This window comes from Corvus kubaryi, unplaced genomic scaffold, assembly GCF_017639235.1.
Source record: "Corvus kubaryi isolate FWS band 111438036 unplaced genomic scaffold, C.kubaryi_AGA036_p1.0 37334, whole genome shotgun sequence".
NCBI lineage: Eukaryota > Metazoa > Chordata > Aves > Passeriformes > Corvidae > Corvus > Corvus kubaryi.
The window spans coordinates 22,041,403-22,069,315 of NW_024581108.1; the positions used below are offsets into that span (position 1 = coordinate 22,041,403).

General features: G+C 47.6%; 1 protein-coding gene across 4 annotated transcripts in view; it reads right to left on the minus strand.

Moving 5' to 3' along the window:
• Window positions 1-22,966, minus strand: part of FYB2 (FYN binding protein 2) — a 24,500-nt gene extending 1,534 nt beyond the window's left edge. Inside the window, exons 1-19 of one of the 4 annotated variants that reach the window (XM_042030785.1) lie at window positions 22,874-22,966; window positions 18,395-19,127; window positions 17,250-17,444; window positions 16,154-16,187; window positions 13,532-13,620; window positions 12,753-12,781; window positions 11,539-11,570; window positions 10,616-10,700; window positions 10,161-10,314; window positions 8,235-8,361; window positions 8,057-8,097; window positions 7,692-7,761; window positions 5,759-5,842; window positions 4,491-4,519; window positions 3,697-3,757; window positions 3,068-3,160; window positions 1,216-1,300; window positions 645-801; window positions 484-517 (exon numbers count right to left, since the gene is read on the minus strand). In XM_042030785.1, coding sequence (XP_041886719.1) covers window positions 484-517; window positions 645-801; window positions 1,216-1,300; window positions 3,068-3,160; window positions 3,697-3,757; window positions 4,491-4,519; window positions 5,759-5,842; window positions 7,692-7,761; window positions 8,057-8,097; window positions 8,235-8,361; window positions 10,161-10,314; window positions 10,616-10,700; window positions 11,539-11,570; window positions 12,753-12,781; window positions 13,532-13,620; window positions 16,154-16,187; window positions 17,250-17,444; window positions 18,395-19,127; window positions 22,874-22,882 — 2,141 coding nt within the window. In that variant the 5' untranslated portion in view covers window positions 22,883-22,966. Of the gene's footprint in view, window positions 1-483; window positions 518-644; window positions 851-1,215; window positions 1,301-3,067; window positions 3,161-3,696; window positions 3,758-4,490; window positions 4,520-5,758; window positions 5,843-7,691; window positions 7,762-8,056; window positions 8,101-8,234; window positions 8,362-10,160; window positions 10,315-10,615; window positions 10,701-11,538; window positions 11,571-12,752; window positions 12,782-13,531; window positions 13,621-16,153; window positions 16,188-17,249; window positions 17,445-18,394; window positions 19,128-22,873 lie in introns of those variants that run through there. The other 3 variants (XM_042030786.1, XM_042030784.1, XM_042030787.1) reach the window with 3 other exon arrangements.
• Between the last annotated feature and the right edge of the window lie 4,947 nt (window positions 22,967-27,913).

Genomic DNA, 27,913 nt, shown 5'->3' on the forward strand with positions numbered 1-27,913 from the left:
CAGGGCCTGGCCGGGCCCGCTGGCCCCCACACGGGGCCTGCAGCCACTTGTCCCAGCGCCGGAAACGAGAGAGAGCTTGGAGGGGGAGTTTGCCTATTCTTAAATGTGGATCACAGAGGTGATCACAACTTTAAGTGGCTTAGAGAATTGTCCATATTCAAACTGGCCAGCTGATAGGTTCTATCAGTTCCCAGAGGAAACTGTAAGCACCCCTCAGCAAGGACGTCCCTTCCGGGACTATGCTTGCTAACCTATGACAACAAGTCATGACTGGATGGGGCTTTTTTTAGCTGCAGTTGGACTGGAAACTTGTACAGCAGCAGAGCAAGACTGGAAATACTTATTTAATATTTAATATTTAATAGTGGCTGTTGACATTAACTCCCCCTGCCTTCAGAAGTTTTAAGTAGGTTTCTCCTGCTATCCCCACACAGGAAAGAGAGGAAAATGTGCATCATAATAAATAAAAAAATCAGAGTTTACCTGAAGTTCAAGTGCTCCACTAGAACATACCCATCTGAGGGAAGAGGAAAAAGGAAGGGAATTAGTTAAAACTGAGCAAATGCAGCCAGAGCGGCTGAGCACGAAGGACATGCTGTGCTTTGGGAGCTGATTTGCCCCCCAAAGCTGGGCTGCAGACTCACATCTGCCCTGGGAGTTGCGGCAGATCACGGCGTGGCCCTGCACGGCATCGATCACATCCAGCTGTTCCCCAGCTGTGAGCGGGAGGTCAGCGCGCCTCTGGCTGGGCACCGAGCACGCGGCAGCGGCCGTGGCGAGGACACGGATCTCCTTATGGTACTGCAGGACAGGAAGGAACCAGCAATTGCTCTCTATTTGTGGGCAATCTCTGTAAGGGCAGTGGGGAGGGAGGAAGGGAGAGATTGCAGGATGGGTTGTGAGGCTTTGGGGAGAAGGAGGGAGGAAAAACCCCTGCAACGTCTCTGATGAAGATCCCAAATTAGGGGAGAAGGCAACAGGTCAGGGGACAACTTTCCCAGCAGAGCTGAGGACCAAGAAGGTTCCACCAGCTGTCTTTTAAGCAAACCATGGAGCTGCTTTTCTCCTCTGGAAATCCCAGATTAGGGGAGAAGGCAACAGGTCGGTGGGACAACTTTCCCAGCATTACTGAGGACCAACAACATTGCAGCATGTGTCTTTTGAACAAGCCACAGAGCTGCTTTCCTCCCCTGACACAGCTAGAAGGACACGCACCATAAATGTCTCTCTAAATAACTTCTCTTCTTTTTCCATCTTCTTGCTCTTTTCTTCACTGCTCTTCTTGAATTGGAAGATATTTCTGCAAGAAGAGATAAACACACACACACACACTTCTGAGCTCCATGTAAATAACCCCTGGCACATCTGGAGTTGCAACCCAAAGTCTAATTCCAGCCTCGTCTGCAAGGAACCCTTGGAAGAGGAAAGCAAACTGTTCACATCCCTATTTCTCAAAAAAGGGTGAATAGACAACTCGAATTTCTTAGTGAGGCACAACTTGAGCCATTTTGTATCTCCATTTGGGATAATTTTTGGGTTTTTTTCGGTCTGTAAGCAGCGTGGGAACAAATAAACTCTCTATTGAGTGTTTCAAATCAGCCCCGTTTTTATGGAAGTCAACAATTCGCTTTTCCCCCAGCAGCCTGTCTCCTTCTGGTTTTATTTATGTTCAGAAATAAAGGGTCCCCAGATAACTCTCATCCTGAGTCACTTATGGAACTGGGGTTGGACACAGCTCTCCAGATTTTCTTTGGGTTTTTTAGCACATGGAGGAGAAAGTCCCCCAAGCAGACATTTATATGGCACTGTAAAGTGGAAAACAAGTTCTTATAACCCACTTAAAGGGAATGGGGCATTCCCTGCATATGGGGATGCCACTCTTTCTGGTACATGAAATTACAGCTGTTAGCACTCATTTTAAAACCAAGACAGGAAACAAACACCAAGCCAAAAACCCCCACCCATTTGTAATAAATTATTCATCCTTGGCTCATTTTGATGCACTTAAAATTAAAGACGAGGCGAAACAAGAGTTGAAATTAGGGACTCTTAAGGTGTGAAGAGATTCCTCCTCGGCAGTCTCAGCCTGCAGGACCTGTGATCTCCGAGGAAGGGATGGAATTGTCTGGACTCCCTGATGTCTGTGAAGTTATACCTGTGACTTTGCACAGCACAACCAGTGGTGTTTGAGCAACCCCATGCAGGAACTCTGTGGTGAGAACCTGAAAAATGGGTCTCTGTTTTGTATTTGTTTGAAGGTATTGGGTCATGAAAAAGGTTGTTGTGATGCACATTTTTGTGATCTGAAAGGGAAAGGAAATCCCCCACTTCATGGCGAATCTTTGCAGCACCAGTAACAAAAAAAACCAAAAACAAAACAAAAACCCCCAAACAACAACAACCCCCAAAAAACCAACCAAACAAAAAAGCCCCGAACAAACAAAAAAAATTTTCCTTTTATGCACAAATGGCACACTAAGAGTCCAATATAATCAAGACTTTAGCCCAAATAATCAAGACTTTTAAATACAAGGCTCTTGCCAAAATCATAAAATCTTAGAATCATATAATGGTTTCACCCCCTGCCATGGGCAGGGACACCTTCCACTAGCCCAGGTTGCTCCAAGCCCTGCCCAACCTGGCCTTGGACACTTCCAGGGATGAGGCAGCCACAACTTCTCTAGGGCAGGCTGTGCCAGGGCCTCCCCACCCTCACAGGGAGGAATTCCTTCCTAAAATCTAATCTAAACCTACTAAAATAGCAAAAAAGGAGCCAAATATACAGCAAGTAACAGTTTTTTGTCTCAGCTCAGTGGAAAGTCATGACAAGACTTCAGGATAAGACCTCTGGGTATCCCCCCCTTGTGCTCAGTTCAGATCCAAGAGTTTGTTTCACCCTTGAGATATTTTCTGCAAAGATTCCTGAAATCTGGCTTCAAAGGAAAAGGACCCTGGACTAGCAGCCAACACAAAATGTCTGTGCAATCAGGGACATCCCACTCCTGAAACTACTCAGGAGACGTGCACAAAGTGAGACAGAACGGGAACACAGAATGGAAATCAAGACCTTTCCACATCGTCGATGCTTTTCCTTTTGTCCTTGTACTCTCTCACCATCCGAAGTTTTGGCATCCGGACTTTGTACTTCTCATCCTTCCCTCTGAGAGGAACAGACACACAGGAATTCAGGTTTTTCCCAGCAGATCGTGTCCCCTCCCCAGACCCATGTACCTACAGAGCCGGGCTGTTTCTCCGTCTCCCCCACACCCTGCACTGAAATCAAACACTTGCTGTGATTTACACCAGCACGTGCAGCCACCGCAATCATCTGGCAGCAAGGCACCAGGACATGCTGTTCCTATTAAAAGTAATTTTTCTGACAAGGAGCCTGCCAGGACAAGGCTGATAATCGGGTCTGGGAGCCTGAGTTTTCCTTCCTTAGGAAAAAGATCTGATTTCTCATGTGTTTCAGGGAGCCGCTCCCTCCTTTTCACGTCTCTGGCACTAAATGGGTGACAGCAAGGAAACATCCTGCCAAATTAAACACACACAGGGAGGGCACCTGGATTGTCTCCAGAGGACTGAATCCCAACCAGCTCATGACCCTCAGTGGGTTACAGTACCAGGCATAGGTTTGTGCCAAGAGGAAAATCTCCTTGGGCTGAGGACAACCCCAGGACAGGGCACCCTCCTCACCTGGTCTCTCTCTGCCCCACATCGACATCGTCGTACACGTTGTCCTCCTGGGAGACAGCTGCTGTCAACCAAAATGCAGGAAAGAAAATCATTAGGAGATGTCATTTTGAGCCTGGTACTCCAAATAATGTATTGCAGAGGAAAATTTGGGCTGCTCTCATCACTTGACCCAAGGGGGACAAAGAAATGCAAAAGGAGACTCAGGACTCCCAACACCCAGCAAAGGTCCAGCACAAGGAATGATGCTCGGGCTGGTTAGTTGGGTGTATGGGCAGTTTTCTGGGTGGGTTTGGCCACCCAGCTCCACAGATGGAGCAGGAGCAGCAGCAAAGCCCCAGCTTTGCACTGCAGCCAGCCCAGGCAGGCCTCCTATCCCAAGGACATGGGCATGTTCACTGAAGGTTGAGGTTGTATCCACCCCATTTATGTAAAGGATGAACTCGACCCTCCAGCAGGCAGGAATAAAGATTTTACAGAGAGCTGCCAGAGGGCCACAGGCTCACACACCACGTCCAGCCTGGGAGCAGTGGTTCAGCACGGACTGCTTTGCACATTACCTTCCTGAATATATCCAGATCTGCTGGAGGAATGCTCTTCTTTAAAGCAAAACCACCCAAAAATGAGCGAAACCCTCATGCTTGAGTGAAGCACAAATTTCTCTCAAGTCTTCAAAGCTACTGCTGCCACATTACATGATTTTTGGAAAGGCAGGATGCACCAAGCTGACTGTACAAAATATTTGCCCTTTCAAACACACACAAATCCCCTGGAGTCAGGTACAGGTATGTGCTTACCTAAATTTGGTGCTGAAATGGAAACCAATCTGTGGATAGAAAAAAGGCTTTTAGAAACAGATCTGCACATCAGCATTGCCCAAAAAGCCACGAGCCCCAACAGGTTGCCAGTGATGGAGACAGGTCGAGGTGCATGGGCTCCATGGTACCAACAGCATGTGCCAAAATGACATCCCTTGCTAAATAGGCATTTCCATCCTGATAGAAGCAACAGCCATGTGTTCATCAAGCAGAAAATATCTACATTGAATCCAAAGAACAGCCCAAACTCCTGCTGCCCTTCCCAACAGCAAGAGTGTTGCTGGACAGTTGGCAATTGTAGTCAGTAGTAATCCCCTCCTGTAAATCTGCAGTGCCAGGGGTTGGCCAGGAATTCAAATGTGACAATGTCTAAGATGATTTCAGGAGTTTTAAGGGTTCTTTGAGACAGGAGAATGGCACAAAACCTGGTGGGTGGCTCCCTATAGTGACATTTCTATCTAAAGGAGCCACTGACACAGCAGAGCATCTCTTGTGAAGAGGTTTGTAAGGAAAACAAACTTCCCTAACATAAAAGAGGAAATATTTAACCTGGATTTTCCAAAGAAATAAGAAAAGGCAGCGTTTTCCTGGAGTTCAGGCACTGTGCACAGGGTGAGGCACTCACTGGCAGCAGTGGAGGAGGGGTTCTGCAGGCAGCTACTGCACACTTGAGGAAAAGGCAATTTCCCTGGAAACTTATCCAGGGTTTTGAATATTAGAGTACCCAAAAAGGCACTGTAGGAAGTTATACAATATCCTCTACCCTGTTAGACTAAAGACTCACTGGCAAACTTCTTCAGCAGATGCTGTTGCCAGCTTGGCTCTGAATGGGACTTGGAATAAAACCCCTCAACCCTCAAGTGCCACATCAGCAAGGCCGACCCTAATCCTGGCTCACAGGTCAAGGCAGCATGTATCACATTCCTACATTCCCTTGTGCACCTCGTGTCATGCTGAGGCATCAGAAAGGTACCAGAGGCAGCAGAAAATCTATGGAAACCTGGAAACTGCTGTAGGACCAGCTCCTGTAGATTCCTGATGCCAGAGGTTCTGGAGAAGCTGCACAGATGGACCATTGGCCACACATGCCATAGCAGCTCCTAGTGAGTTGATAGAAGTACTTTTGGCCTAAGTTTCCCCAAAAAAGCTGTATTCCTTACTCCTAGAACCTCCTGCTCTCTAATTATTGCCAGAAAGAGTCCTCAGGCTTGAAGAGGGAAGGCGTGAGACCATCAACATTTTCTTACCTTAGGTTGTCCTTGAGCCTGAAATTGTTCAGCTTCAACTTTTCTATCTTAAACAGGTTTCCAAATCTCTTCTGTTTTTCTGTTCTGTCCAAAAGAGAAACAGGTTTTAAATTAAAAGAGACACAAGGTGCAGAAGCAGCCTCAGAGATCCTGAGGCAGGGAAAGGAAGGTCAGCAGACCCTGGACCTCAGCTCAGAAGAGGAATTTAAGCCTTAACAGCATCATATGGATGATAGACTCACTGGGATAAGCACCAGCACAGCAAAAGGTGCTTAATTATTAAGTCCAAGATCAAATCCTTGCTTAGCTTCAAACTTTTCTGTGTTAATTGAACTTGTTCTCCTCTGCCCCAACAACTAGAGGGTGATCCAAGTTTATTTGGAGTGAAAACCCCTGAGGAAAGGGCAGCATTACCCAGAAGCGTTGCAGTGACCATTAAAGGAGCCATCAGGGGCACCTTCTGAGCCACCCTCCATCACACACTTCTGTTGTGTGTGCCCTTGAGGAGCATGGTCCATGGCACACAGTTCCTCCTGAAGTTTGAGAAGGGATGCAAATCTACACAGCAATTTTCTAGTAAAGTATCTGCAAGCAACCCAGATCCTCCCCTGGGGGTTGTTACCCCTGCACAAGGACTATTAAAAACCCTTTATGTGTATCAGCACACTTAATCCTGCACGTGGGATCAATAGAAGGCTGGTTTGGGGATTAAGACCCTGACCTCTGAAACCTGTAAATTTGGTCCCAAATGGTCTTCAAATTCCTCTGCAGCCCCAGCAAGATGCACTGCTCCTCTGTGAATCAGCAGGAGAGTTTAATTTCTGCCACTGCTCTGCACCCGTGTGCAGAGGGGCAAAGAAGAGGCACGGATGTGCTTCCCAGGGGGTGGGGATGTGCATGATCCATCTGGGAACACGCCTCCCTCGGGGTTGGAGAAGATGGTACACCCCCACCACACAACTCCCACGGACAAATTGCAGAGAAGTGACACTTCCTTCTTTTAATAACCATCCTGTCACCTCCAGGGTTTCAGCTTTCCCCTTTTTCCTCCCTCTCTGACACACACAGGCTCTACATCCACATGGAAGCTGGACTGGGATCCAGATGCAGACCAGTGCAAGCCCCCCATCCGTAAGGGAAAAGCAGATGTACAGCAACACCTTGTTATCCCTCCCACACTGCTCCTCAGGAGAGAGCCACCAGATGCTCTCCAAGCTATTGTGTGCCACATATGCCTTCCCCAAGGGCTGTCTCTGTTCCTTCCAAAGGCAACTTTTTACTGCATGAGGGTAGGGAACCACACAAAACCCAACTAAACTTCACGTTTCACCTCTTAATCCATTTGGGAAGCTCAGGCAACATATAAACCCGAGGCTGCAAAACTCATTGGTTTTATAACACACCCCGTGGAAGCAAACATCTTGAGAGGCTATATAAAAAAGAGCAGGTTGCAAGTTAGTTACAGCACATCAGGTTCTTTTCCAGCCTTCTGTGATCTCAAATGTGAGCACTTTGTCCTGTTTTATGGGGACAATTTGTCCCTTGAGCATCACATCTTTTGGCACACTCAAAAAAGGTGCCAATTCTCAGCTACAGCCGAGCAACACTTTTAATCAAGAGAAGGCAAGTGAGACTGTCCTGTGTGTTTGATGCAGGGAGAGGTCTGGAAGGGCAGTACTTCCAGAGGATGGAAGGTGTTACAGGAAAAAGGATCCCCCTCACTGCTTCAGGATTTAATTTTGGTAGTGACTTTTTTCTCCCTAAGTGTCAGCCAGAAGGGAAAGAGGGAGGAGGAAGGGAAGAAACCCACCCATGCAACAACTTCTCTGCAGTTGAGTCAGGAAGAAAAAAGGCTTCCAGCCAGTACCTGGCATGTGAGATCAAGGCTGCATGGCCAGAATTTCAAAACACAGGCTAAGAAATTGCATCTTACCCTGGTTTTGCTGGATTATCACCCCCAATCTCAACATCTTCATATGTTTCCTCGTAGCTGTTTCCTGAAACTTAAAACCAAGGCATGCCATTAAGACAAGCCCCATTCAGTAGCAATAAGGTGAGGTTTGCTGGACAAATTGCACCCAGACCTTTTACATTTTACTCTCACAGAGGCTTCAGGGCTGCTCAGATGAGTTCCATGCTAGACATGTATACTACTCCCCACTGGTTTTAATGGGAATTCAGAGCAACCCGCCCAGAAGGAGACACTGTAGATGCTGACAGCGAAATGAAACCATTCCCAGCATCTCCCAGGGACCAGCCCAAATTAAAAGCAGCTCCTGTTTGAGCTTCCCCACTTACTGCTGTCTGAAGTGAAGGAACTTGAGGCATCTGAGCCGTGGCTGCTGGAAGACACAAGTGTGACATGGGGGTTTGCTGCAGCAGACATTTTAAATGACATTTTAAATGACATTTTAAATGACATTTTAAATGACATTTCATAGTCACAGGCGCTCCAAGAGCCCAGGCCCACACTCACAGTCTGTCCTGCAACTCCTCAACGTCATCATAGATGTCCTCTGGTGCCTGCAGAGACTGCCAAGGGTTTTGGTCCAAGGCTGTTCCTTCCACCCCTGGCTTTGGAGCACCAACACCCTCGCTGTGCCCTGGAAATGAGAAAGGATCTTTGCTTTTGGAGCTTTTCTGAGGAACTTCCCTCAGGGCAAGGACACCTGTTAAGGGTAACACAACAAATAAGAGCCTGCAGATATATTTTCCATTCCAGGAGTCCAGTAAATTCTCTCCTCTGAGACACTTCAAGAAACAAAAGTGAACAATTTTCAAAGTTTTTAGCTTTAAAAATTTTAAAAGTCATAGAAATATTTTAGGTTTAAAAAAATTAAAATGTCCATTGATATTCTCAATTTTGGCAGCTCTGACCCAAACCTTCCTCACCTAAAAACATCCAAGAGGTTATTCTTGGATCTCCAGAGAAGTGATTGGAGGGAAAGCTTGGCATGGTTGGTGGAAATGTTAAGATCCAAATAATGAACCAGACCTTTGGAATACACCTGTAAATCAACATCTTGGAAAGGACCCAAGGAGGATGAGTATCCCAAAGTTGGATTTCACTGAGGGCTGGAATCAAGCCTGGGAGTTGGGTTAGAAAAAGATTATTACTGGAGAACTCTTAAGTGGCAATGTTAAAACTTTAAAACTGATGAAAGAGAGTTGGAGCAACACAGAAATGCAGCCACACAAATAAAAGCAGATAGTGTTGGTAAGTAAACATGGGAAGTGTCCAAGGCCAGGCTGGACAGGGCTTGGAGCAACCTGGAATCGTGGAAGGTGTCCCTGCCCATGGCAAGGGGTGGAATGAGAGGATCTTTTAGGTCCCTCCAAAACCCAAACCATTCTGATTCCTGCAGTAGGTCTTGCTGGACATAGGTGCCATCTCAGTCTGGTCCAGCTAAAGACCGAAATTTCTGCAAAACATTCAAATTCCACCAAGAAAAAAAGCAGGCAGGGGTGGGACCCAACAATTCTCCAAATCAGCCTCTCTGTTTAAGCAGGAGGGTCACCAGGAGCACTTTGAAAAAAAAAAGTCCCAACAGAAATTACCTCCAGCTGTTCAAAGGCCAAGCAAACCAGCAGGATTTTTTACAGAAACAGACACCAACCAAACCAGAAAATTATTATGAGGTGATTTAAAATATTAATAAAAAAAAATAATACCTGACAACCACACCAATAAAAATAACCATGGTCACAGTCAATTTACACTTTCTCCTTCACACTCCTGGTGTGTCCACAGAGCCCAAAACAGAGCTACTTTTCTCTCTCTCATCTTTGAAATGCTGCCATATCACACCAGAGGCTTGCAGAGCCTTTGCAGAATAGGACCCATGAACATTTATAGCTTAAGCTGCAAAACAGTGCTTACAGAGGGAATGTAATTTGGTTTAATTGTGCAGCTGAGGTGCCTATCAGCAGCTCTGGTCACTGTCTCAGAGTATCCTGGCAGAAGGAGCCCAAAGCCAGCCTGGCACCACAAGGAGATGGAGCAAGGAGCCATCACCCATCTCACTGAGGAACAGAGGGAGACTTCAGGCTCTCATCCTGTTCACGTGCGCTCTGCCCCAACCGCTTTCCTGAGACTCCATAAATTATAAGGAGCAGAGGAGATGGATTTCAGCTCTCACGGATAAGGGCAATCTGCTAGAAAAACAAACACCTCGGCCGGAGTTACGCAGATGGTTAACCAACTTAGGAAGCTATTTGCACAGCCAAAATAAATGATTCAGACCAGAATACAAATGCTCATGCAACCTTTTGCCCTGCTTTAACTAAATTGGTTCAAGAGTTGCCTCCAAATTTAACGTTTTTTCCCATATGGAAGAGATATTTGGGCAGCAGATGGGGTTGGGGATGGAGGAAACACTCAGCGGCGCAACGAGATACTCACGGAGCTCTGCTCTGTCTTTTGCCAGCCCTGGTGGGGTTGGATACGTCGCAGTTTGGGGACTGGTCACATCCTGCTTCCCTTGCAGAACCTTCAGCCCACCTCTGCCATCTCCCTTGGCTTGGCTGGTGGCAGACATGTATTCATTTCCACCTGTCTGGGATCAAGCGTTTGGTTTGGTCAACGCAGCCCTTAGAAATGGCTTCCTAATATATAATTCTATTATACATCTATGTATCCATAAGAATATAGGTTATCTGTGGACTTAAAAGAGTTTCACATCCTTCTCCATCAGCTTCTTAGGCTGAAGCAGTTGAGTGATGAACAGGCAAAAGAGAAGGCAGAAAACCCCCTGGGATTAAGGGCTCAAGCTTCGACTGTTTCCCAAAGAGAGGGAGGACAGAAGGAGGAGAGACATCCCATAATAATTATTAAAATTAATCTCAAGGATACAATACCTGGAAAATTTTGTACACTTCCAGTTTCGTTCTTCCATGACTTGGCTTTCCCTCTTTTTCATCCTCTATTATAGCTCTTTCTGGACTGAAATGTTCAGAAATGAGAGAGATCTCAGCAGGCAGACACTTCAGCAAAGCCACAGAAAAACACACTGCCATATGACAGTGCCCAAGGAGGCAGCCCATTCTCCCTCTGATGAGGGAGATGCCCAAGTGACCACCAGTAAAGTAAGGGCAAATCCAAATCTAAAGGCCAGTGGTCACTCGGGGATAATGCAAATCATTCTTGGAAGAGAGATAAACTAATATGATTGTTTCCTCATAGCAGGAATGGACAAATTAGATCCATTTGTAGTGGCACCTGGATCACATGGTGTGCCTCTCACCACACTGCATCAAGATTTAGGGAAGAAGATACAGCAGCAGGGTGCAGGACTTGATAACTTTTGTTCCATCATCACATTTCCCATGAAAATTACCCCATTTTATCACGTAACTCTTCAATCCCCATCAAAAAACCCCAGCCTTCAGACAGTGACCATGAATAAACACCACAAGGAGTTTGGAGTGTGACATTTGTAGGGTGAAATTCAGTGTGGACTTTGCCTTGCCTTGGATCTAGAACCAGGTGCCCCAGCTTGAGAGGCTCATAAATAACTCTCCCTGCTTACACTGGAAGAGTTCAGGTTCCAGTAGGAACAGACAGTGTAATTTTTTTACAATCTCCCCTCCAGATATGCTTTAGAATGAAAACCATCTTAGCAACCATGAGTGCTGGCATAGAAAAGCACCATCTACACTCTCTTGGTCATGAAATATATGAAATATATTTCTTTCTATTTACTGAGTGTTGCAATATTCAATTCCTAACCTGAGTCAGTTGTGGGGCGAGAAGAAGTTTGAGAGAGAGGAAAGGAAATTACCTGGATTTGGCAAAGGGGAAAATCTTCTGTTTCTAGAATAAAGAAGAAGAAAGCCTTCAGCCACTGTGTTTTCTCAGCAGTCAAGCTTTCATACAAGGCCTCAACTGTCAACCAGCATTTAAAGAAATATTTCTTTAGAAAGCCCAGAAGTATTTTGTGTTTGGAATAGTCATCAGGCAAGGATATTTCATCTACGTTGCAGGACAGGGCATACACATATTGACAAACTACATGGGGATAATGAAACAGTGCTAGGGTTGGACCAATGAAGCTACTAGTCAGCAAGGAAGCTATTTCAGACTGGAGAGATGGCAGAGGAGGTGGAAGTTTTTTTAATTTAAATAAAGATTTCCCAGCCTACCATAAAATGAGACTCTGTCCAAGCCAGAGAACCTCTCTGCAAATCACACAGAGACAATTATGTTTGGAATGCTGTGCTATTTCCCAGGCAGTTTGATGGCTTTGCAAGCCAGGACTTGAAAGTAGAGTTTGACATTTTACCAAGAGTAGTTTCCCCTGTTTCAGCAGGGCCAGAACTGATAGCCAGGACCTGGACATCCCCTGGCACGAGGTGATGTGTGCTCTCAGCCCAGCTGCCCCCTGAGCTCAGCCAAGCAGGGCTTCTCTAGGACCAGCTTCAGCAATTCCTGCCCTGTGCCATGCAGGATCCTGCCTTCCCTGCAGGATATCCCCACTGCCGAGGGGAACTGCCACCTCTGCAGCCAGGGGGAAGCAAAAAGAGTGATCTGCAGCAGAGATATCCCTGCACCAGGGGATGAAAACCCCTCCAGTTGTGCCCACCAAACTTGTTCTCCCTTATGAGCCAGGACTTCAAGGGTGCTGCCATGCCAAGCAGCCTGGCTCAATTTTGCTATTACATCTTCACAAAGGGATTACCAGCACCAGCTCACCCTTGCCAGGAATTTCCCGAACATTTAATTGGGTTTGTCTTTCAAAAATTCACATTCTTGATATTTGTGCCTAACATCTACTTGGTCTACTACCAACATCCAGCTGGTGTTATCACTTCCTTACATTTCTGCAGTGGAAGTCAAGGGAACTGACTCTTCCCACTGGTGTCTTTGGGAATCTCATTAGTCTTTGTGTCCCCTCTGCAATTTCTTATTTATTTTTTGAGAGTCTTCACAGAGAACACACAGAGAAATTCTTGGAAGGTAAGAAATACAGATATTAAAAGTTTTCAAGACACTCACCTTGTGTTTTTGAGGCTCTGCCTTAGGTACTAGGAAAGATATTTATGAACAGATATTAATTTTTAGTCCATGTTAAAGTCACTACATTTTTAGTTGCAAAACTCAGTTTCAGCTGGGATGCTCAGCATCCAGGCACACATTCACCATGGACATTCACCATGTCCTGCAGGTCCCTCCCTTTGCTATTTGAACATTGGTTTACATGCAGGGAGCTGCAGCACCAAGCCTGACTGGCCAGAGTTTTCAGGGATCTATGAAATCCCAGAGGGCTGTGGCAGTTCCCCCCAAGGGAGTTGCTTGGCTCCCTTCCCAGTGGGAGAGAAAATCAGTGCAACATGGCAGAAATAACCTCCCCAAAAGAGGCAACGCTGGAAAATGTAAAAGCAGAGCAGTGGCACCTTTCATAGAGAAAATCATACTGGGAAAAAATATTGATGGAGGTGGAAAAGTCTTGTGCTCTGCGTCCTTCTGCTCCCAAGAAGATGCTGAGGTTTGCCTCACTATATTCTTTTTATTCTCTTCTACATGGGTGATGTCTTGTGATATTCCCCACTGCAGTTTTACTATAAGCATCATCTCACCCCCAAAATGTCTTTTTGTCTGTGCCCCAGAATCCTGACACTGCACAGAAGGATAGGACAGAGAATCACGCTTGTTATCCCAGACCACGGTGCAGCTGCTTTTCTCAACTTGAAGAAGCTGTATTATTTCCTGTTTTAAAGGGTTTTTTTTCCCCAGCTAGCATGTAATTCACCTCATAGTCCTGACTTTCAAAGTACCTTCAATGACACACAAGGTTGTGGTGTCCCCAGACTGATTCAGGTACATCGGGGTTTCTTCATAATTATTCCACTCTTCAAGTTGAGCACTGAGAAGATGAAAAAGAGAGAAAAGATTTTCTTTTTCCTGTCCCTTTTAGTAGTATGAAAAAAAGAAAAAATTCATCTTAAGGACAAGGAAATCAAGCACTTTGATAGTGAGGCTACAAAAAAAGCAAAGTGAAATCAGGAATTCCTCGGAGGGAGAGGAGACCTGTGGCAGATGCAGGGCTCAGCTGAACCTTCCCCCTGACTCCACTCTCCCACTGCTGGTCCTTTGGGAGGCCATGCTGCATTTAGAGGGCTCAAAGCACATCAGGGTTAGAGTCTCCTGCCTACAGCAATCCCTCAAGGAGGAACAGAACAACAAAAAAAAAAAAATCCAAGGAAATCGGAGTGTGGTGTTTTTCAGGCCTACTCAGGTACTTTGATAACAATTCCCAGCTGCACTGTTTGGCACGTGGCTTCTCGTGGAAGGGAACAAAAGGGAAAGCAGAGATAGCAGAGGGGATGTTTAAAGGTCCTGCTCCTGGGCTTATCAAGCCACCCACTCCATTCCAACCCTGTGAGTGGCACATGCCAGCCACAGGAGGAGGGAAAGCACCACAGCTCCAGCACCACGCAGCCTCGAGTGTTGGGCTCCCCAGTCCAGTTCCCATCTCCCCATCCTCCTTCTTCCTTTCCTTCTCCAGAAATTCCCTTTAGTGTCATCTGGGAGGAGATGCACAGGGGGAAACCCCAGCATTCCTGAATTACCCAGGCAAATCCCTGAGTGTTCCCCTCCGCCCACAGCAGCAGTTTTGGGCATTTTAGGAATGTACCAGGAAGCAGCAAAGGTGCAAAACACAGCTTGTAACACACATGGGGGGACAGGGTAAGGTGGAGAAAGAGCACCAGGAGGAATTCTAGCGGGAACTTCCTTCTTCGAACTGGAAGTCTGTAAAAAACCCCAGGGAGGGTCTGTTTTTCCTGGAATCACCTCACTGTCACAACTCGGCCTCGACAGAGCAAGGACTAAGGGCAAACCAGAACTCAAGGAACAAGAAGCTCAAGGTGCACTTTGACAGCAGTGAAATCAGAGAAAGAAACAACCCTGAAGTCAAGCAGGAGGCTGTGCTGATACCAGAGGCTGTGCCAGCCCCCTGCAGCCCCCCAGCACTGGGGACACTGCCTGGCTGGTCCCACAGCGTGTTTATCCCCAAACAAGCAATCAGAGCTCAAGATTAGTCAGCACATGAAACTATGTCAAGGTCTCTTAGAGACCGAACCTCATTCCAGGTGAGGCTTCGAGGAGGGGAATTCCATCCCCAAACTGCTGTTATTCTGCTTTTATGCCAGAGTTAATTAATTCATTTTCTCCGTTATCACAGGGTTAATATTTAACAAGTGACCTACTGTAAAGACCATATCACAAGTGTTGGAGCAAGACAGCTAATCCTGCTGCATTGCATTGCTAGAACAGCTTCTTGTAGTGCAGAACAGCTTGGAGGAGGTTATTTTTTGACCCGTTCTCTTCTGACAAGTACAGGTTAAAAGTTAACATCAGCCCACACTGTCAGGAGCACCTCATGATGTCAAGAACAACTTGCTGTCGATAGCTGGAGGAGTTGTTTGGGCACAGAAAGTATTTTAAGAATTCCCCTCTCTTTGCTTTGGTTCAGCTGTTCCATTTCCCCTTTACACAAGTAGAACAAAACATGCATATGAGTATTTTCCTCCACTTTTGCTGTTCTTGTTGTACAAAACCCAGGCTGCTGCACAACCACTCATGCCAAGCCAGGATACCAAAGAATTGTGTCTGCAAGATTTTTGAGCTCTTTCAGACAAACTCGAGTGATTTTGGACCACCACTCAATAAAAACCTCACTTCAGCATGTGGAGACAGCTGAAGGGCTGGGATGGTGAGGGAGGGCAGTGACTCCTGTGCCCTGGTTGTGTTGGCTGCACAAACACAGGCTCACAGAATCATGCTGGAGTACAAACTCCTTTACTGCTGGCAAAGAAACCCCCAACACCTGCTGGTTATGCCACAGCTTTGTTTCAACAACAGTTCTCAAAAGCATCTCTTTTCTAAAAACACAAACCTTGAGTACACAGCAAACAGGAAGCAAAAACCACACAGGGGGTGATGACTGTGCAATTAAAGCACTGCCAGTGTTCTCCTTCCCACCAGCTAAACCAGACCTAAAGACACATGGATATGGCTCTCCATGAGGCTTTAAGAGCTCACAGGAGGAAACAGGGATGAAGATTTCTCCATTAGGAGAGGGCCATCCCAACCAGCTTTGAGCTTCCCATCTAGGTCCACACAATCACAGAATCCCAGCGTGGGTTGGGTTGGAGGGAGCCTTAAAGATGATCCAGTTCCAAACCCTCCCTCTCCCACAAGCAGGGACACTTTTCACTTGACCAGGTTGCTCAGGGCCCCATCCAACCTGGCCTTGTACACTTCCACTTCCTTGAACAACCCCCAGAGCAAGTTGCTGCCTCCAGGAGCGGGATGTTCCCTCCAGGCTGAATGGGAAATGGGATGGAGATGCTCCTGCCACCTGTGAGCCACACCTTGCCTCTCCCCAGGCTCACCTTTCAGGGGTCAGGTAATCCTCTTCTCCAGCAGCTGCACACAAACACACAGAGGGTTAGTGTTGGAAGGCAAGCCCAGGCTCCCACAGAGCACGTGGGAGGTGTGACAGGGACAGCCCTTCCTGGCTGCACACAAAGGCAGGCGTGACACAGGATTGCTAGCAGAAACTGGGGCCGTGGCTCTGTCAATATGTCACTATTTCATGTTTCCAGGAAACAACCCCAGGTTTCTAGAGACAGATAACCCAGCAATACTGGGAGGGCATGGAGATGATGGCATGTAAATATAACTAGTTCCCTCCTTCAAATTAACATATTTAGAAAAGGCAACTAGGCTAGAAGAGTTTCGGTGAAAAACCCTTCTTCCCTCTCGTTCTTATCAAAGCCAGGGCACACCAATAAGCACTGGCACTGTAAAGCCAAAGAGACTTTAGCAGAGCCCTTCTTAGAAAAGCAGCTCCCTTTGAATTCATCAAAAGTTGTGCCTAAAGATCTGGCTATAATTAAGCCTGTATCTATAAAGAAACACCACTTAGCAGCTTAATAAGTGGTCCAGAATATTCTATTATGCAACATCAATAGAGTTTTATTATGGGAAACTGAACTTTTGCATTTCTTGATGCCGGAACACTTAATGACATTGTCCTCTGTTGTATTTAAAACAGAAGTGGGGGGGATTAGCAGACTATTTTCTAACAATTTTATTGTGCCTTCCCACAGTTGTGTGCTCCAGAATCAAGGCATTTCCCATTGAAGAGGAGTGATAAAGATCAGCTCAGCTCATAGCCAGCTGCTGCTGCTTTACAGCCAGCTGTAAACTGCTCTCAACACGCTGCAGTTGGGAGGGAAGCGGGTTTCTGAGCATGGGATGGAGTCCAGCCTGGAAAACCAGACCCCTTTTCCAGATTAAGAGCAAAAATCGGCCCCACTGGAACTGCTGGGCTCTTATTAATGTTTGAGGAAGAAGCTATAAACAAGTAACAACGTCTTTTTTCTGTGCACTTGAAATCGCAGCCTCACAGATGTCAATAAAGTGCACATTTTAATTCATTTTCTACAGAACAGATCTGGGGAAAAAAGACTGAGTATCTCTTACTTGTTTCATTTCCTCTGTGGACCAAAGGCATGGTGCTTTGGAAAGCACTGAGATCAAACTTTGGGGGTCTTGGAGGCTTCCCAGGGGCAGGACCCAGGGATTCAGCTGAAGGGAGAGGTTTAATTCTTGGCCACTTGCTTCCAGGGCTGTAAGACCATTTTCCTGCTCCAGGCTGGCAGAAGGGAGGCTCCAGTTCTGCTCCAGAGAAGCACAAGGACAGGCAGCAATTAGCCCTGATTTAAGCAAAAATCCATGCAGGATCATTAGTTGTTACACTGACATTTCTAACCAGCTCTGCCTCCTCCCAATTTCAGCGTCCCCATCACACAGGGGGTCTCTCACCACGTTACCAGAATGGCAGAACAAATGGAAATGTCCATTTTTACAGATTTGTACCACATGAACCATGTTGGGCTCTCAGCTCTCGACAGCTCCCTCCCTCTGGATTATAAAATACCAGCCCAATTTTCTGTGCTGATAACACTTTAATCCGCCAGGATTTAGGGCCATGGCTGTTTGCAGTGCTCAGCCCAGGCAAGGTGGCTTTCCAGGGTAAACACAGACTTAAGGTTTTCAGAGCCCCATCACCCAGTGTGACATCAGCAAGGGGACCTTCACAGCCTCTGAGTTTCCTAGCACCAGATTCTCTAAGAAATATATTCTCAGATCTTAAATATGACCTTTTGCAAAGCTGGGAGGGTGCAGAGTGGGGGGAATTCAGGTTTAAGCTATTTTAATTAGAATTAAACTGTCTTTGCAGACCAGTCAAGCCTTTCACATCTGTGTGCAGTCACATTTACCTTGAGATTGCAAACGACCAAAGCACACCAAAACTAAGATAGTCTCCTGTCCTCAGTCTTCATCCTACTCTCAGAATGTAGACACTTACTTAGAGTGAGTTTTAAAAAGTTGTTGGATATGGGGAATCCACCCCTTACCCAAGCTGAGCAGCAGTTTGAGACCCATTTCTTATCTCCAGGACCCCCAGAGAAAGAACAGATCATTCCAATGGGCCAGTTTGGCCTCTTGTTTGAGGGTCCCAACTCTTAGGAGCTTTTCTCTCCAGCTGCTGTATCCTGCACTTCCAGAGCACCTATATACTCACATATTTCTATATTCAGTGTTAAGAATACACCTTACCATACCTGTCTGGTGCTGAGCTGGCTCTCTTGATGCACGATAACCCGACTGGCAGAATGCAGATGCCACCACACCCTCAGCACCTGCTCCATCAGAGCTCCTGTGTCTCCCAGGACCCTGAGGAAGAGCTATCCCACTGCCATGCAGAGCATCCTTCCTCTGGGCACACCAGTCCAGCACAGGGGACCTTCCAGAAGGTCGCATCCTGTCACTGCCTGATGCAGCAGGAGCTGAGTTTGCTGCCCGCTGGGTTGGGAGCTTTGGACTTGTTTTCTCATTGCGGGATAAAGTCTCTTCCCAGATCTGTAAGACATGCTGGAAAGAATCTGGGAGCCAAGGGTCCTCTGGAGTTGTTTGGCTTGATCCTTGCTGGTCAGCACCACAGGACAGCAGAGGCTTTTCTGAGCTGCTCTTGGGAGAACTCAGCCCTTTCTCCGAGGGGTTGCCCTTGTGCTCTTTGCTGTGCCCAATCCGCTCCCTGTAACCCAGCCCGGCTTGAGGCCGTGCCAAGGGGTTGTGCTGGGTGGGCACAGAGGGTTGGGAGGTGGGGTGGGCAGGTTTTGATACTTTCAGCTCTCTCTCAGTCAGGGGCAGAGGGCTGGACGGGGTGTTCCCTGCAGAGCCGGGCTTGGGGGCGATCTCCGTGGGAGGTTTCTGGTGGGGCTGCCCCAGCTTGTGGGCCAAGTCGGAGCCATTCTGAAATTTCGCTCGGAGGGCTTTGAAATCAGTCGCTTCTTCCTGGGTGAGGGGAGAGAGCAGAGCACAGAACAGCTGCTTACAGGGGTGGCAATGGGCAATTTAAACAATCACACTGTTTTCAGAGAGAAAGGGGCTGCACACTCAACCCTGGTCACCAAGGATGTGCCGATCCTGGTGAAAATTTAAAAGCAGTGGAGGAGAATTCGCTCTTTCAAAGGATCCTCCAAAGGCTCACAAATCACTTCTAGTGAAGACAAAAGAGCTGAAAATGGGGGAAATGCAGGAGCAAAGCATGGAAACCAAGCAGAATCAGTGAGGCCAGCGCCTCCTTCTCCCCACTGTCACCCAGTGATGGAGAATTTCCCTCGGGAGGATCTGGCAAACACTGAATTCAGTGTTAGAGCTTCCTGGCAGAGGTGCTGCAATGCTGTTGATGCACCTGCTGGCTATGAAAGCTGCACTTTATTTTCAGTACACAAGCACCAAACAGGGGAGAGGCCAGTGCTGCTCCAGAGATGTCCAGTCCATCTCCACCCTCCTTGAGAAAACTCCACCATGGGAAGAGACGCACTAAATATCCTCCTTGATGGTGCATTCCTAATGACCCTGGGGACCAAATGCTCTTCCTCCATGGTGCTGGTTCAGCTCAGGGACCCCAGGGCTCTTTGGATGCTTCTCCCCTTGCCTTTAATTCCACCCCAGGAAGCAGAGGACACGCAACCCAAACGTAGCACACAGAGACAACAAGAGCACCTCCCAATGCAGGTGATGGATACTGGCTCTGACACTCAATTCCTCCCCCACACAGTTAGCACACTCCAGGTTCCTGAAGAAAGGGAGCTAATCAGTGACAGTGCAGCTTAAAAGGGCACTTAAAGAACATTTTGTTTCAGTCCCTCACTCCCCTGAGTCCCACCATCCCACGCTGGAGAGAAGGGACCACAATTTTTGCCTGCAGTGCCGTGGCTTAAATTCAGCCCTGAACTGAACTAGAGAGAAAGTATGAAGAAAAATTTATGAGCTACTTAAGTCCTTGAACTGCTCTATAACTTTTTATATGCCATGATTACATTAGGTGCTCTGCTCTGGCAGCTTAGTTCAGTGCAAGGCTTCACGAGAACCTGTCTAATGAGGAAATTGGAAAAAATTATCTAGGACAGAACTTCGTTATTCTGAAAAAAGCCCCAGCCTTAAGTGTTAAGACAGAACAGATGAATAGCATACTGAGGTTTTATTGCATTTAATTGCACGATTTATTAAACACTGACAATTTCTCTTGAATAACCCCTTTCACTGACTTTATTACTTTCACAGGGTAGTACATGATGTAAAGAACCAGCCCTTGGGGGAGAGGTTTGAATTGCTCCAATTATATTTCATATTAGTGGTCAGCAGCCTGATGCCGTGTGAGCTGCCCAGACAGGCTAATCTAGCGGCGAGCCACGGGAATGGGAGCTTCCAGAGGCACACGGAGGATGAATCAGGAAAAAAAATGCCACATGCACCCGATCCCTCCAGCGATGCCGGACAGGAAACAAAGCAGTGAGGCGCCCTAATGCAATTGCAGGGAGCTGCAATTAAGTGTATCACTGCTGCACATGCTGCAGCAGCAGTTGAAGAGTTCAGCGCTGTTTCCCTCCCCTTGCTGATTTTCCTTATTGTAGCAAAGAGTTCCTCATCAGCACCCTCAGAGACAAAGGAAAGAGAAAGGAAAAAGTACCTGCTTGTCTCAGTGTGCCCCAGGCGAGGCAGACACGGGGGTTTTTGGTCAGGCCTCTCCCTGGCACGGCCGTGGCAGAAATGGGCTGCGACAATCCCGAGTTTGGCACTATTAATTACAGAGGGATGGATACAAGCTTCCCTTTCCCTCCCTCAAATGGCTATTCCTCTTGCCTTGAAATGCCAGCTTCAACTGATTTGCCTAATTAAGTGGGAGATTATCTTGCTCGATGCACTCTCAGTGCCCCTCACTAGGACAGCGTTCCCCCAAAGTGCAGCCTGATGGGATGCTCATGGGAAGGAGGGATAAGTCTGGCCCTCAGCCAACTGCAGGGAACTGCTGGGGTGGATGGGGTTAAATCGCATCCCATGGCCACCTCCTGCACACCCACACCCAGCTGGGCAATCCATCCCTCCCCAGAAAGCTCCTGCAAATGCTGTTTCCTTGCACACGGCCGAGCTTAGCCAGACCCTCCAAAGTGCAACGAGTTCTCCCCGTGTCTGCAGGGATAATTTTCCATCAGAGCTGGGACTGTTTCAAAACCACAAACCCATCCAAGCAGCTCTCCTGTTCGACTCACACACCTTCAGCTGGCTCAGGGAGATGCTCAGCCTAAACAGAGGGCTGGGCAGGTCACAGGCAGGACACACGTGGAGTCCCGGTGTCCCAGGAGCCCAGCGAGGGCTCAGGTCCCCTGAAAATCAGACCAGCTGACACGCCGGGAGAATACACTAATAAATTTAAAGGGCTGCCAAAAGCTCACAATATGTATTACAGCTACATCTGGCCAAATAATTGACTGTGAATAATAAAACACTTGGCAAAAGCCCACGCAAGGATGAGAGGGGAAGAGAGCAAAAAGGAAACAAACTTCCACTGGCCGGAAAGCTGTGAGCATTAAGGAGTCAGGGGACAGAAGCATTACAGAGTCAGGGGGCAGCAAAACTTTCCATATTTTCTCCCTATAAATAAAATGCTCTTCAACATCAAGATCAGTCTAGGAAGCAGAATAAAGCTCAGCTTAAGCCTATGATAAAGGTGCCTTTCAGAAGGAGCATCAGCAGGAGGTTTGTGCTGATACCTTGGACTAACGAAAAGGAATCTGAATTATAGAATCTCAGAATGGCTTGGATTGCAAGGCACCTTAGAGATCAACTCATTCCAACCCCTGACCAGGTTGCTCAGAGTCCCATGAACCTGGCCTTGGACACCTCCAGGGATGGGGCAGCCACAGCTTCTCTGGGCAACCAGGGCCTCCCCACCCTCTAAGTGAAGAATTTCTTCCTAATATCTGATCTAACCCTGCCCCCTTTCAGTCTGAAGTCTTATCCTGTCCTTCCATGGCTTTGTCAAACGTGTCTTTCCACCTCCCCTGTAGCCCCTTCAGGTACTGAAATGCTGCAATAAGGTCACCCCAGAGCTTCTCTTTTCCATTAACTAACTAAATTGAACTAATTCTCATTAGTTTCCTGAAGTCGCTTCTCTAAAATGAATCAACACAGGAAGATAAACCCCATTCAAGATGTGGCAGGCCAGACAGCTGAGAGGAAGCACTGCCTGTTCCCCTCCTGGAATTTTTCTGGCTTACTCCATTCTTTATCTCGATTCCCAAGGGAGCTCTGGTGGGTAAATATTTAATCTGTGTTGCCCTCTGCCCTGGCGTGGGACTGCTGGAGCCAAGCCCAGGCACCCCGGGCAGGCTGACGAGAGTGCACTGCAGATATCATCGACTCATTAACCCGCCGGCTTCTGCCAGAACCCAAATAAATAAGTAAAACCCAACTCTCGTTTTTGTTACACTAAGAGGCACAACTGCAGCTCATGTCAGAGTGAGAGGAGAAGAAAGCAGGCACTGGGAGCCCCTGCTTTGGGGCAGCAAAGCAGCCTCTGTGTGGTCTCCACACAGAGCAGGAGCAGTGATGAGAGTGCGCACCTCACTCCCAGGATGAACTGCTCCTGGCACTCCATGGAGAGAACAGCCCCAAGCTATGAATCGGCAGCAGAAAACCAAGCAGAAATCCTTCCCCCAGGCCAGGTGCAGAGGAGACAGAGCCCCAGCAGTTACCAGCTCCATCCCTCGCTGCTCCAGGCCGGTTCCAGCGGTTCAGCCCAGCATGTTCCTTGCCCTGTCCCCCACAGCTGCTCTCGCTCCGGTGCCCGTCCTGCAGCCACGCCAGGCGAGGCGGAGCGAGTCCTGAACACACCTGGGCTGAGGCTGGGTCTGCCCCCGGGGCGGGGAGAGCCTCACCTGGGCAGGGCTGAGCCTGCCCAGCAGCCCTTGACCTGACCCACGGTTCCCTGAACCACAAATGTCAGCACCGCGGCGGGCTTGGGGTGGGAAAGGGAGAGATCAGGATTAGATTGCTTTGTGAGCGAAAGAATGGCACTTGCCCTCAGCAAGGGTGTCCCCACAGCACCCATGTGTCCGTATGATGTCCATATCCGTGGAAGTTTATAGAATCTTAGAGTGGTTTGGGAAGAAGAGACTGTAAAGATCATCCAGCTCCAACCCCCCCACTGTGTTCTCAGGTCCCTTCTCACAGCTGGGGCCAGCAAAACCGAGGAGAGATGAGGAGTCCCACCATGTCCAGCAGTAATTCTTGCCCCAGTTTTTAGGTCTCCCCATAGGTGACACCCACCCTTCTGCAGCAGCCCAGCCTGCACCAGGCTCTTCCCCACAGGGAAGCCAGAGACCTCGGAGTGCTTAAACCAGACATTTCCCCAGAGGAACAGTGTTTCCTTCATCTCTGGACAGCAGAGCCCAGCAAAACCATTGCATCCTTGCTGCAGCTCACGCATACTCCCTGCTGAAGCAGCTCCTTTCCATGGTGAGCTGTGCCTCAGGGTCCTAAGGACAGGCCAGTGAAATTAGGGCAAACAGGACTTCTCCTATCACTGGGTATTTCTGCCCTGGAGAACAGACTGAAAGGATCTGTCCAAACACTGAGCCCATGTTTTTACAGAGCATGTCTCCCAGGAAAAGCAAGGCTGGTTAGCTTGGCAAGAAGAGAGATGAGAGCCCCAGGACTTCCTTTCTCCCTCCATAACTGATCAAATATTATTATTTCATCTATCTCTTCAGGAGGGCTTGGTGTTTTCCTTGGAGCAGAGGCAGCTGCTGCATGGAGCTGGGATGCTGCTGGCACTCAGAGGTGGCTGCTGATGGGCAGGCAGGAAGCCACGGGCAGCCTGAGCAATACCCATGAGCGGACCCTAATCCCATACAACCAGACTCAGCCCCTCTCCTATAGGTCATTCCCAATAAGATGCCTGGAAAAGAAACCACAAAGAGATGTTAAAAGTCATCCAATTCCAACCCCCTGCCATGGGCAGGGACACCTTCCACTGTCCCAGGTTGCTCCAAGCCCCATCCAACCTGGCCTTGAACACTTCCAGGGATGGGGCAGCCACAGCTTCTCTGGGCAACCTATGCCAGGGCCTCACCACCCTCACAGGGAAGATTTTTTTTCCTAATATCTGATTTAACCCTGTTCTCTTTCAGTTTGAAGCCATTCCCCTCTGTCCTAGCCCCCTCTGCACACAGGCATCGAGCAAATCCTTGCCCCAAGCATCCTTAATGCCTTCAGGAGTGGGACTGATGCTCTCACAGCCTAAACTCCCCCTGCTTTCTAGAGCCAAAGTTGAGGGGAGCTGAAAAATAACAGGAAGAGAAACTGAGGAAAAGAAAAAGGCTTATTTGTCAGAGACCTGGCTCAAAGCATGAGTCTGGCTCCTCACCACATGAAAAGCCCTGCTGCTGCCTGGAGGTCTTGGAGAAGAAAGGGGGGTCCTGCCGAGCTGGGAGCTGGCAGGGAAGTCTCCCAAGCCAGTGCTGGAGTCGCAGTGTGATGGGAATCAATGCCAGCTTTGTGTACAGGTAGCTGGGGAGGATTTATGACCCGCCCAGTGGTATGAACACAGGCCATGAATTACAGCACTGTTGGAGGATCAGGAAGTTCTGACTTCAGAGACGCAGTCCTGAGGAAAAGGACAGGGCAGATTCCTCTATGTGCACTCTAAAAATTAAAGTAAAATGCCAAAATTTCTTTAAAACATGCATTTTTGTGAGTGCCAGCCCTGTGGGACCCCACTAGCCTTGCCAGGGCTGCCATAAATCACACCGGGCTACAACAACTGCACGGGGAGCATGGGGCAGCCACGGTGTTGTGAACATCAAGCACTGCACAAGGGAATTTTGGGGCAATCCAGCCTTTTTTGGACCATAACAAAATTTAGACATAATTGGTGATAACATTAGCCCAGTGTCAAGATATTTTAGTTTGGGGATAGTCTGACCAGTTGTTTTTCTTTGTCACAGCTACTGGCCCCACATGTGGGACAACACTGGGAAAAGGCAATAAGGTACATATCTCCAAAAAAACTCCTGAAAACTCTCCAAAAATGGGGGAAATGGAAAGCCTTGTGCTAGGGAAGGTTTGGGCTCTGTTTTAATGCCTTATCCTGTTTCCAGGAAGGCCAGGACACTCTCCCCAACCTGATTCCTTGCACATCTCATAGAATTCTTGAATGGTTTGGGTTGGAAGAGATGCTAAAGATCCTCTAATACCAACCCCTCACCATGGGCAGGGACGAGCATGGCTGGAATCTCATCCTTTTCCTGCCAGGAGGTCATATCGTGGCTTTCCAGCAGAGGGGGAAATAGGATCACTTGTTCCACCACCGAGACGCTTCCTCTGTCTTGCATTACTGGCAGGAACGAGGGATTTAGGAAAATGCAGTATTATTGATCCCTGCATTCCAAAAGCCAACACTTGCTGTGACTGGCCAGGACAAGCATTGTTTAGGAGCCCGTGTAGGCACCCACACAGCTCCATCAGAAGTTTTATGATCAGCCCCATCAAAGCAGTGTAGGACTCAAGAAAATTAATTTAGAAGCCTTGCAAAGTGTCAGGTATTTTATCTGTCCAAGCCACACGGCTGTCTCTGCAGTATGGCCCTGATCCCACAATTAAGTGCACACTTTTTTTCAACAATATGGCCAATATAATCCCTTGTGTGTTTAAAGCTAAGTCTTTACTCTGGTGGAAGATGCATTATCAGAGCTGTTCTGGGTTCAGTGGCACCAAATGGGGACTGGCAGGTCCAGCACAAGGGCTGTGGTCATCTTCTGGTCCTCAGGTGGACCTTTTCCACCTCTTTCCACAGCCAGTCTCAGTAAATGAGAGACAAGCACAATATTGCATGGACAATTTAAGGTGGGGATGAAAACCAGATGTACCTGAGGAAATGAGATGCAGAGGTGGTGCACAGAGGAAAAGGATGGTGCTCAGAGGCTGATGAGCAGTGTTTGCTGTCCCCTCTCTGATGCCAGTGATGAGCAGGGTCAGGCACAGCCTGCAGCAGCCTTTCCTTGCTGTAATGCAGCACACGTGGACACAGGGCCCTCCAGACTGCAGAAACATCATCCAGCACTCAGCATCTGCTCTGCAGGGTGAGCTATAGCAAACACCTTGCCCTTCTTCATGCTTCTGCTCAGGTCTCCTACTTGACCTACAATATAAAGCCATCTCTGAATCCTTCTCCTGATGTCATCTGCACTGGGATTCTGATTTTTGAAGTTCAGAGATGAAGACCTTGGTAGTCAGCTTGGCTTCCTTGGCAAAACAGAAGTGCTTTTACCAAGCTGCTGTGCAGAGAAAGAGAGGATGAGCTGAGAAAAGCCCATGTGGGCTGCAAAAGCACGTGTGAAACAGCAAACATTCCAAAGGCAGAGCTCCAACTGCGAGGCACGGCTTCTTGATCTCGCCATAGCTCTGTGCATAGCTCTCTATAACCTCTGCACACTGCAACAACCTCTACATTGTTTAAAAAATCCCCACCACCCCTGAATGAAAGGCTGTCTGCTCTGCCCTTTTCCCTGGTGAGCCACGAGAGAGCAAACAGCACATGGCAGGTGTCAGTCACATCACAACTTTGTGGGTAGGATGGATGGAATAGAACAAAATAGAACTGCCTTTAGATGTCCATGGTCTTCAAGCCAGGAACAAAATTCAGATTCACAGTATTGCATGAATAATGTACTACAAAGAATATAAATAGAATATTGGCATAAAAAAGGATGATTTTTTTTATATAACTGTATCCCTTGCAGCAAAAGCTACATGAATATACTAAAAATAAAAATCCAGATATGGGGAAGGAACAAATGCAAATTGCTGGATGACAATAACATTGTGTTATATACATTTCAACTTCACCCTGGGGCTAGGCTTGTGCAGCCAGCCACGTTACCCACAGGCTGCTCAGGTGATAAAAGATCAATGCACTCTTCAGGCAGAAATTAATTCCCTTTGTTGGGCCAAACACATTTGAAGTGGAGACTTTTTTGAAGAGGAACAAAATCCTGTGTTGCTATCACTGAGTTTGTTTACACTGAGATAATCTGCCCCTGATTTTAGGTATGTAAGGGTTGTGAGTGAGGAGTTGTGTGTCTTTTAATTAAAGAGTTCTTCAGTGTCAGGGAAAGAGCTCTGTGGTGGCAATAGCCACAAAGTGATGATGCAAGCTCACTGCCCACCCCTGCCAGTTCACAGCCCTTTTTCCATGCTCCTGAAGACTTAATGGCTCATCCTCCTGAAGGTGACTGCATCACCATGGCCAGCATGGCCAGCACTGCAAGCCAGAGGTCCAGAGACTTAATTCAGGTTTGGAGTCAAGGATCCAACACAAACATTTTAGACACATTCAATTCACAACGTTCTAAATGGAACCATAGCTTTTAGATATATTTATATACACACCACTTCTGGAACATAACACATCTGAGAAAGGTTCTTTAATTTCACCTCTAACGTGGAGTGCCTTGCTGGCTACTTAAATCTCTCCTTCACACCTCTCCCCTAGACAGCCTCGCCTATCAGTGAGAAATTGGTGTTGTGCCTGATTGCACAAACCAGCCCAGCCTTTTACCTGGGAGATGCACCACAAATAACTTCCATTATATATAGGGGGTGTTTCTGATGCTGCTATCAGAAAAGAGAAGATATAATGCTTCGACAGCCTTGCTTAGAGTGCTGAGGAGGCACCTGGCTGTTCAAAGCAGCCATTTGTATCACAGGACAGGCCAGGTTTGGATGGAAGGCAG